Here is an 11613-nt window from a genome sequence, read left to right as displayed (position 1 = left end):
TATTAAAAAGTGTGAAGAATACGAGAAGTTATGAGGGTATTGTGGCTATTAATATTACGCATCGGGTCGAAAGTAACCAGTAGATTCTGTATACATACACATATGTATATATATATATATATATATATATATATATATATATATATATATATATATTCCCTCATCAAAGCAATGAATGACCCCGTATTTCGTATCTGGTTGACTTCAGTGGGTGGAAGCAAGGGCGCTAAGCCAGCACCCTTATTCCCACATGCGTACGCGCTGAGAATCTGAATGCTAACACCTACCTACATTAACATAACCTAACGTGTCTTGACCTACGAAGTTTGGAAGAAGACTTTGGGCATGGGGTCTAAAGAAATCGGATCTAAATCCTGGGAAAAACTAAATTGTTTTTCACGCCCCTGTTGCTTTCCAAGTTCGGCCTCCGCCTTCATAATCAATATTGTTTACCTGAATACGAAGCAGCAGGTAAATAGGTCTAGGCTGCGGTCAACAACGCTTTCTGTGTCAACATTCTTTCAGAATTCTCACCCTGGGAAAGCGATTGATTGATCTGTGACGTGACAACATTTAGGTTGTTGACTCCGTAACAAATTAAAATCGGAACCTGAAAAATAAGTGAATAAATAAATTTAAAAGGCGTTTCATATGAGAAATATCTAAAAATATATGTATGTATATAATCATGTTCATATATACTGTCCATACAGACACATTTACTATATATGTATACGATTTAAAATTTGCTGAAGAGGCCCGCCTCCCTTACAAAGATACATAATGGCTCTTAGAACGACAAAGATCTAGATTTCTCAGCTGTTACTCTGTTCAGTAGTCAAGAGGTTTTGCGTTGAAGCAAATCATTAGTTTAGGTCTATTAGCAGCCACTCGGTCTAGTGTATGTTTCTCCTGTCTCGAACAAGCAAACTCAAGCGTACATACACTTACTAACACACGCGCATGCACACACATACTAACACACATGCTAACACTTACTAACACACACACACACACACACGCCTCATCAGTGGGGTGCCACAAGGTTTAGTGTTAGTCACCTTCCGCTAAAACAAAATGTGATTGTTCTCCTAAGCGGCCAATTATACACCGAGCGATTGACTGAATGTGGATGTTTGCGGCCAAGAACGTAGAGCTGTTTTAGACAAGAAAATGCCATGAAGGCCCAAAATGAAAGTTTATAAGACAGTTATCAGGCCCGTGCTATTATATGGGGCAGAAACTTAGGCACTTAAGACGAAGGAGGAGGGACTGTTGGGAAGAACCGAAATGAGGATGGTGAGATGGATTGCTGGAATATCACTACTGTAAAGGAGGGAGAGTCAAGAGATAAGACGAATGTGTGGTTTATGTAATGTAAAGGAGAAGGCTAGGGAAGCTCGCCTGAGATACTATGGCCATGTAATAAGAAGAGAGAAGGTGGAACTAATCAAGAGAGCTAAGAACATGCCAGTGATAGGGAGGAGTAGTGTGGGGCGTCAGCGGATCAGATGGATGGATGATGTGAGGAGGGATATAGGTGAGGTGGGACTTGGGGAAGAAGATGCTACGAATAGAAATAGATGGAGAAAGTTGACTAGAGCGGCCAACCCTGCTATACAGTGGGATTAATAAGGTGGAAAGACGAAGAAGATGTAGAGCTAGTAGTCTCATCTCACATTAAAACAGCTGTGAAGTGGAAGGATAACACCTACAGTACTACAGCCACTTCTAACGAGATTATAAAACTAATGGTAAACATTTACCATGTATGCATTATATGTATATATAACAGGTACACACACAAATATATATATATATATATATATATATATATATATATATATATATATATATATATATAGAGAGAGAGAGAGAGAGAGAGAGAGAGAGAGAGAGAGAGAGAGAGAGAGAGAGAGAGAATAAAAGGAGAAATGGATGTAAAATGGGCTCAGTTAAAGACACATAAGTGGCAGGATTGATTGAGTGTGTAAAAATTTCAGGATGGAGTCATAAAATTCATCAGAGCGTTTGTGGTTGAAAACGGACAAGAAAGCAATAAGTAAAAGATGTAGGTGAGAAAAATCAAGTTTTAGTGGAAGAATACGAAAAGAGAGTTGTGTAAAAAAAGTAATAAATCATTAACGAAGAATAAAAGTTGTTCTGCTGGGATGTAAAAGCAGATTGAAGAGTTAGTAGTCAAATTCAGAATAAAAGAGAGAGAGAGTGAAAGGGGTTAGTGTTGTAGATGTAAGTAGGACTATTAGGATGCTGAAGAAAGGGAAACGCCATGAGTTGATGGAATTACCAATGATGTGGCGTCGAAAGTGTGACTGGGTGGCTGACCAGGATGTGTAAGGTAAATCTGTGTGAAAGATAGTCTCTTGCATGCAATACGTCCTTCTCCAGCCTTTACTTATCATTTAGGGCTAAGCAATTTGAGGGTTCTTGTCATAAACTATATTTTCTCTTATTCCTGTTTTATTTTTTCCTGTAGAATTCTCAACTATTATTCCTGCTGACTTCCTCTATCCAAATGTAATCCATTTTTCCTCCTTTTTTTCCTTTATTTCCACTTTCTTCATCTTCCTGAGAATTATTTTTGTCTTTAGGACACATCATCTCTTCTAATTTTATCCCTGCACTAATAATTTGAATAAAAATTCTCTCTTCAAGCGCCAAAAAAAGTTACAGGTCGCAACTGACTTTTCTCTCTTACACTTTCATAGTTTAGCCTAGCGCAGTCATTTGTTTCTTTTAGTTCATATTTGGCAAAAAATAAAAGACTTTCAGTTGCATTCAAACAAAATTCCAATAATCGTTAAAGCAGCCGTGGATGTGATAACGTATATTACCGAAGCATTTCATTCTCCAGCCCGTATTAGGGAAATAGATAATAAGACCATGTCTCCGGCGTCTTCGAGATCCAGGCCGAGAATATTCATGAGGGAATCCTCCCTGATGACAATTTGCGATCGCTTTTCCCACGTCGAGGAAATGCTCTCTCTCACGGGACCTCCTCTCGGCAAGGTTTCCGCTGCGTCAATAACTGTGCATTCCAAAAGCACAAGTGGACGCCATTAGCTCTATTCGTTGGAACTCATAGACTTATCTTAATCTCCTTTGGCGGGACGAAGGAATGCCACGGGTCACGTTCGCTTTGACGCTTTTTAACTTCTGTTTCGTCATGCTCTCTCTCTCTCTCTCCGTTTCCTGCTTTCACGAGTAATGTTTCTCTTTATTTGTGTGTGTGTGAGAGAGAGAGAGAGAGAGAGAGAGAGAGAGAAATAAAGCACAGGAGAGATAAGTGGTTGAATTTCATATGAGCCCTTTACCTCGGCAAGGCATTGCCATGCAGGCGACGATGGTAACGAATTATTTAAATTGATTTTTCGCCGAAAACATGATCCATATATTTTATCCGACTGATTATCGTGTGTTTTTTTTTCAAATTTAATTTTTAAACAGTTATAGCTGATGGAAATCACTCACTTTTGTGTTTCCTCTACCCATATACCTGACAATTAAATAACAATGAAGGTGGACCGTATTTGTTACGCCAGTTTTAATAACCATAAATCAATCATTTAGGGACGATATTTAGGGGGAAAATCAAAAGTGAATAAAATGCTCCAATAATTATGGTAAAATGGCCACTTAAAACATATGATAGTGAGTTAAAATACACCGTATGGTTTATATCTTTGATCAATAATAAACAAGGAATAAAAGGAAGTGATATCATGAAAATAAACCTATGGTAGTCGTAACTATATATTCTACCTAACCTAACCTAAAAAGCCGGGTCTAACCTAATCGAGGATGTCGTCTCTGTTTGTCGAAACATATTTTTTCATGTGTTTTGGACAAAAACCTATAATCTGTTTATATTATTGGATGTAATCTATAGTTTTGAATCTTGTCAAGGTCGCCTTAAGCTTAAGCTGAGAAGAAGAGACGAGGACTATGGGATGTAACTGATACAAATCGATAGATCAACTTCTTGCTACCTTACTTTACTCTGCTTTGTTGCTTTATTCTCTATCAAAAACAGATGCTTTGCAAGGCTAAGTCTCGATTAAAAATCACTTACGTTATTTTATTCTGCATCACTAATCTTAATTTCACTGTAATTCTTATAGTCTACTCTACCACCTTTAAACCCTTATACAAAGGAATAAATATCCTTCTCCATTCCCTCAGAATCTTTCCTTCATCCAGACGTACCCTCCACGCTTTGGTCAACTACTCAGTTAAATTTTACCACCGTACTGTTGTAGTAACTCACTTGCAGTCCCACCTATTTTTCAACCTCTTGTTTCATTCATGAGTTTCTTAACGCCTCCACATTCAACATGTCTTCACAATAACGACTGCATTCTCTTCAGACAGCGTCTCTCCATTTGCATTAATTGTTCTAGATCAGTGGTTCTTAACCTTTTTATTACCACGCCCTCCTCTAAGAGTTGGTCCTTCCCGCCACGTCCCCCCCAAACCCCCGTTGCATCTATGAGTAAAATTCCCTCCCAGATTTAAAGGAAAATAAAAAAAGAGAAAGAGAAGGTTTTTTTTTATTCTTATGGGAGTGAATTAGTGAGATACTTGACACTGCTTCTTCTTAGCGACTCTTGTTAAGAGAATAACGAATGTAATTAGAGAATTTTTAATTTTTCCTTAGGGCTCGCACCCACCCTTGGAAATTGCTGATGCTACCCAAGGGGGGCGCGCCCCCCAGGTTGAGAACCACTGTTCTAGATCCATTTGTTCATGACCTTTCCTCTGTTCGTTTACTTTCTATAGAATCATTTTTTTGTTTCTCGAAAGTCATTTCCTCGATGTAGTATATATCCTCTGAATTTGTCATTTTTCCTATTTTCTTTTAGGTAAGACAATATGGCAAATCATAAGTGATGTTCTCTATCTCCCTTTTTAATAAGTATAATTTTTACGTAATATTTTAAGAAAGAAGTGCTGTTATTCTTCCTCTCCCTTATTGCCTACTCTCTCTCTCTCTCTCTCTCTCTCTCTCTCTCTCTCTCTCTCTCTCTCTTCTCTCTCTCTCTCTCTTTTCCTTTTCCCGGAAGCCCCCCGATATCTTTCACCATATTCTCCATGTTTTTTAACTCTCTCTCTCTCTCTTGCAGGTCGCGTGTCACCACCATTAAATATCTGCCGCCAATGTTCCTGAAACCTTCGCACAGGCTGTGATGTGACGAAGAATACTGTCGTGAATAAGATTTCTATCACCAGCACTGTATGGGAAAGCGAAACAGTTCCCTGGCAACAGTTCGTTTGTGCGCGTTTCTGTGTGTGTGTGTGTGTGTGGAAAAATGCGCCAGTTACTGAGGCTTGCTCTCACAGTGCCTGAATATTTCAAGTGTTTAGCCAAAGGGCAGTATTAGTGGTGGTAGTAGTGATTCTCAGCCAGGAAGTTGTGTCCACTGGAAACAAGACGAATTGTTCTGATCGCCGCAAATCATCGACTTCGCAATGGATCACGTGAGTGCCTCCAGCCGTTGGTAATTCTCGTTATATTATTACTTTGTTTTAGGACAATTCTATATTAGGTTGGCTGATGTGGGGCATAGGATATTAGAATGACTTGTTCAGTACTTGAATAAGTGATCTCTTCTTTCTGTATTTCCCATTGTCTTCTGTTGATTCTTTCTAAGGAACATCATATTCTTTGGAAGCTTGAATTTCAAGTCAGTGGCCCCTGTGGTGGATTTGTTCCATTTGAATAGGGTTCATCTTCTGAATAATAATAATAATAATAATAATAATAATAATAATAATAATAATAATAATAATAATAATAATAATAATAATAATCTATGGAAGCTTGACTTTCAAGTCAGTGGCCCCTTTGGTGGGCTTGTTCCATTTGAATAGGGTTTATCTTCTGGATAATAATAATAATAATAATAATAATAATAATAATAATAATAATAATTTGGAATATTAGAACAAATGATTCAGGATAAAATTTTAGAACATTAGTAGAACGACTGAATTAGACCATTAAATTAATTGAATGGTTGATTAGGACATGATAACATTCGAATGTTTCAGGACATTAGAATGGTTTTAGAATATTATTGTGATGATAGTTTTAGGACATTCGAAAATTAATATGCCAATTCAAAGAACTTTTAAGGACACTGGAATGTTATCGGAATTTTTAGGACATGACTGCTATAAGAGCGTAGAAAATTACTATGAGGTTTAGGACACTGAGACGTTAAAAGAATTTCAAGGCCATAATGATATTAGTAAGGCTGTTTACGACAGCAGAAAAGTATCATGGTTATGACATGACGACAACATGATTTTTCAGGAAACGAAAAGGTCGAAATGATTTTTTTAGGACATGAGAATGTTATCAAGGCTATTTTAGGCTCGAACAATGTGAATCATGAAAGCACTGACGCCATATTTCGGTTTTAAGTCTCATAAAAAAATCGGTTTCAAACGACAGCTTTCCTGTAGCTGACATTTAAAATTTGTGATATGTAGAAACTTGTATTTTAAATCTCTCTCTCTCTCTCTCTCTCTCTCTCTCTCTCTCTCTCTCTCTCTCTCTCTCTCTCTGGAAGAACCTCGTTTACATCGTTCCAATTTTTTTTTCTATCCAAGTACACATCTTCAGAAGAGTTGCAGATTCCATAAGCATTTTAAAAATGGGTTCACAATAAAGGAAAAACTAATTTTTAGGAAGTTAGTAAGATGGATGAATATATACTTAGCAACTAAGGAATGAAATAATAAGCACTAAAATAAAATTTAAAAAAATACGAGTGAAAGCGTGCCAGGGAAAATTATACGGGCAATCCCAGAACGTGTTATAATAATAATAATAATAATAATAATAATAATAATAATAATAATAATAATAATAATAATAATAATGGAATGTAATATGTAGAGTTTAGGCCAACGGCCAAGCACTGGGACCTATGAGGTCATTCAGCGCTGGAAAGGAAATTGAGAGTAGGAGGTTTGCAAGGTGTAACAGGAGAAAAACCTCGCAGTTGATCTATGAAATAATTGTTAGGAGAGAGTAGATAGTAAGATAGAAGAAAGATAATATGAATGGAGGTACAGCAAAAGGAATGCAAAGGGTTGCAGCTAGGGACCGAAGGGACGCTGCAAAGAACCTATGGTAATGCCTAAAATTCACCCCGTGAGGTGCACTAACGGCGCTACTCCCCTACGGGCTATATAGTATAATAATAATATTCCATATGGTGCAACTCTGTTAAGGTTCCAATTAGTGTATATTAAACAGTATATTTAAACTATAATACAGTGAAATTTGTTATTGCGGAATGATATTGCTCTTATACATAGGTATGTGTTTTTCCATTATTACGTATAATGAATACACCTTCTTTTACTATTCATACAGTAGTCTTCAATAGAGGGGGGAGGTTAGTGCCGTCAGTGCATCTCATGCAGTGCACTGTAGGCATTACTTAAGGTTCTTTGCAGCGTGCCTTCTTTAGGCCCCTAGCTGCAACTCCATTCATTCATTTTACTGTACCCCCGTTCATATTCTCTTTCTTCCATCTCACTTTTCACCCTCTCCTAACAATGGTTTCATAGTGCAACTGCGAGGTTTTCCTCATGTTACACCTTTCAAACCCTTTTACGGTCAATTTCCGTTTCAGCGCTGAATGAACTCACAGGTCCCAGCGCCTAAGCCTTTGACCTGAATCCTGTTTTCGATTCCATACAGTAGTCGTTTCTTCTTTTCACGTAAACATAAAAAAAGTGAAAATTAATGCCCCAGGGTGCAAATTCCTGTTTGACATTTGGTCTCTACAGATGGCTGCTGTACCATGACTACAATACTGCACGTAGGGGTCATTAGCAGTTCATTTTGCTGTCGGTTGGATATGCAGAGCCGTACAGACAGATAAACAGACCGGTCAGTTATTGTGATTCAAACTCCTTTCCATCTCCGGTTGATTTGATATATGACATTTAGGCTGTCAAACAAAACACTGGGACACTTTCGGCCATTCAGCGCTCGAGACAGTGATACGAAGGAGTTGGAGTGGCTGGACAGCACAATGGAGAACCAGAAAGTAAAGGAAATGAAGTTAAAGGATCTAAAGGTGGAGCTGGGAGAAAGCGTACTAAAAAGTAACAGTTAAAGATGTTGGACAGCAATATTGAAGAAATGAAACGGGGATGGAGTAGAGTAAAAGAATACAAAGTGGATGCAGCTAGACTAAGGCGCCACTTGAGGTGAACTGACGGCAATCAACCCCCCTACCTCTTCCCTGGGGGTTAGAGGTGGGGGGTGGCGGATCTGGTTAAAGGGATGACAGTTCACCCATAGACGCAAAACCTTTTGCACTGTTCAAGTTACTTCTCACACAACAAAAGTGTTTAAACCTTTGCCAAAACAGAGTGAAAGGGTAAGCCCATTCTCAAGTAATTCCACTGAGTTGATATATTTCATTCCTTGTTGGAATCCTGATTTAAAGAGTGATTTAATTTTATGCACAGTGGTCCAAAATTTGTTCCTTCTTCTTCTTTGGTCTTTCGTACAGTATGTTGTGAGGCGAATGATAAACAAACGCAGGGTTCAGAATCGTGTGCCGTGCCGAATGTATATGGTCTTCAAAGACAGCTGAACATAATTTTATATATGTATTTTATGTCTTTATCTAACCCGTAAACTAGTCCATTTTACAAGGCAACTACCTTGCTTGCTGTAGTTTATTCTTTCCTGTTTACTTGGCCTGTTACTTGTTCACGGATAAATTTACTTTTATCAGGGATTAATTTTCCTTTGAGAAAATCGCTGGGCACTAGAGATACACATAAATTAGTTGAGGGAACACAAAGAATTTAATTTTGGAGGCAAGAGGTATACGTGCTATTTGTCCTTTACTCTTGGAAACGTGTCCCGAATGCTTTGCAAGGTTTTTTTTTTTAAGGGGCCCTATGAGAGGGATGTTAGGTTTTTCTTATGATGCTTTCAGCTCTCTCTCTCTCTCTCTCTCTCTCTCTCTCTCTCTCTCTCTCTCTCTCTCTCTCTCTCTCTCTCCTCAGGAAGCCTTGTATTATGTGAAAGCTTTCTTAATAAGTAAATAGACCTATTCACGTCGTATTTTAAACAAAAAAATAATGTAATATTGCTACGGATAACTATGTATGATATATATATATATATATATATATATATATATATATATATATATATATATATATATATATATATAATGGTATTCGTATGCGCATACATTCGTTTGGAACAAAATAATAAGATGCTTCCTTATAACGTTCCAGTAGTCGCTCGTATTGAATAACGAAGATAATGTTCCTGTCTACTAAGGAAAGGAACCAGCTCTTCAGTCATCTCAGTAAATCACAGGCACGTCAAACAATCAGTCAATTCAGTGGGCATGGCCACAGAGAGAGAGAGAGAGAGAGAGAGAGAGAGAGAGAGATTCTGTGAAGCTCTAGAGTGCAAATGAACGATCACATCAGGAAGAAAAAAATTGTTATTATTTAAAGCCATTTCTAATAAACGGTTAAAGATTATTATCGTGATGATAAACTGCTTACGGAGAGAGAGCCATTTTTTTGCGATAGAACTCGCCCTTATAAGAATTATTAATAAAATTTAATATTTTATGTGACGAGAACTCGGTACAGCCTACAATACGTAACCCAGGCTGTAACAAAACCATTGTTATGAGTAAAAAAAAAATACTTCTCAGATAAACGCTATTTAAGAGACCAAAAGCGTAGAATAATTCTCTGTGTGTAGTGAAGGATGTCTTAGTATAAGTCAACAGGCTTCTAAGCCGACGTGATAAACATCTAAACCAATGATATATCCTTCTGGATTCGGCTTTAGCATAGCAATGAGCGCTGGTTCATTCCGCTCAAGGATTCGGTTAATTGTTTCAGATATATTTTCCGGAAACAGGCACCGAACATCTGAGTCCAGTGATGCTGCATGGTTGTTTATGCAATATATATATGTTGTTTTAGGTAGATATCAACCGTTAATGAAGACGTTCAACGGAAAGCCAGTGTGTAATTTTCGATGAGTTGGACAGAGCGTTCGTTGACCTTGAATCTTCTGACGAAGATTCGATACGATTCGAGCGCGGTTCGTTTGACACTGGTTCGAAAATTAATTGCTGTTCGTCTGTTGACGTATCGCTTTGATACCGATGTAAACACAATTCTGTTCATATGTATGCGAATAAAACGTTTTCATTCATGCATCAGTCTTACTTTATATCCGTTTGAGAAGTGTATCAGTGTTTTCATTTCTCTGCAAATTTGCACTTCCATTCAGAAATAGTATATAAACTTTCGATAAACAAATGGTTATACTTTACTGAATTTATTACCGGTAATTTTAACTTGTCCGATTCACTGCTACATTTAATTTTCATGGTCAAGGGATTTTGAAATTAAAAACTTGAATTTGATAGAACATTTACATCAATATCTCTAAGAAATGAATAAATTTAATAATATTGTCTTCTTATATTGATGATTCATCCTCATAATATGCCAGTCCTTGTTGTCTCATTATTATTATTATTATTATTATTATTATTATTATTATTATTATTATTATTATTATTATTAAAGAAAAGGCTGAAATGACACTGACTGTTTGAAGCTCTTGATAAACACACACACACACACATATATATATATATATATATATATATATATATATATATATATATATATATATATATATATATATGTGTGTGTGTGTGTGTGTGTGTGTGTGTGTGTGTGTGTGTGTGTGAGACACTGTACATTTAATAGCTTAGAAAAAAAAACTAGAACAAAAATAATGAGAAAACGTACTAAACTCAAACACAATGAATGACATCAAACCTCGAAAAGGCGTTGTTCTCATAATAACAAGCTAAATACGATAAATAGACGTAACAAGTAACTGTGCGCAAAAATCTCTGAGACAGACGAATGAATAAATGCCCGAAGTATCGACAGGTTCGACGACGAAGGAGGAAGTATGAGATATAGAGAGAAAGTGTCATCTGGAGTTGAATCACGAGGACGGGGGACGGTGGGGTGTTGGGAGAGAGAGAGAGCGGGGAGGGTGGGGGGAAAGGGAGAAGGAAATTGGGTGGGGTGAAAGAGGGAAAAATTAACCATCGCTTTCCAAACGTCACTCGAACTTAGGGGATCACAGTGTGTCATGAAAGTCACTAGACTTAGATTGATAATTATAATTTAAAAAACTCCTTAAAATCAGACACGCTTAGCCATTGGTAATAACCAACACCTTGGGCAGGATTCGAACCTGTGCCTTTAGGTTTATTAGGTTTAAATATAAAAGGTGTCCATCCAGTTATCAATTCTGATTCCGTTTGGGTATAAGTTATTCTCAAAATAAAGGTATTTGTGAGTTAATATTTGTGAATATATATATATATATATATATATATATATATATATATATATACATACATATATATACTTATATATCATACACACACACATATATATATATATATATATATATATATATATATATATATATATATATGAATATATGTGTGCAATTAATAAATGCTCATATATTTGTCAGTGCATGCA

The 11613-nt window shown here is 36.8% G+C and overlaps 1 protein-coding gene across 1 annotated transcript in view; it reads left to right on the top strand.

Annotated features, from left to right (window-relative positions):
* Positions 1 to 5475: 5475 nt before the first annotated feature.
* LOC136825771 (cortactin-binding protein 2-like) overlaps positions 5476 to 11613 on the top strand; it is a 75432-nt gene continuing 69294 nt past the window's right edge. Inside the window, exon 1 of the mRNA XM_067082625.1 lies at positions 5476 to 5499. Coding sequence (XP_066938726.1) covers positions 5491 to 5499 — 9 coding nt within the window. The 5' untranslated portion in view covers positions 5476 to 5490. The remainder of the gene's footprint in view (positions 5500 to 11613) is intronic.

The sequence above is a fragment of the Macrobrachium rosenbergii genome, chromosome 39, assembly GCF_040412425.1.
Source record: "Macrobrachium rosenbergii isolate ZJJX-2024 chromosome 39, ASM4041242v1, whole genome shotgun sequence".
In the NCBI taxonomy this organism is placed as follows: domain Eukaryota; kingdom Metazoa; phylum Arthropoda; class Malacostraca; order Decapoda; family Palaemonidae; genus Macrobrachium; species Macrobrachium rosenbergii.
This window is presented reverse-complemented; position numbering and strand designations above follow the sequence as displayed.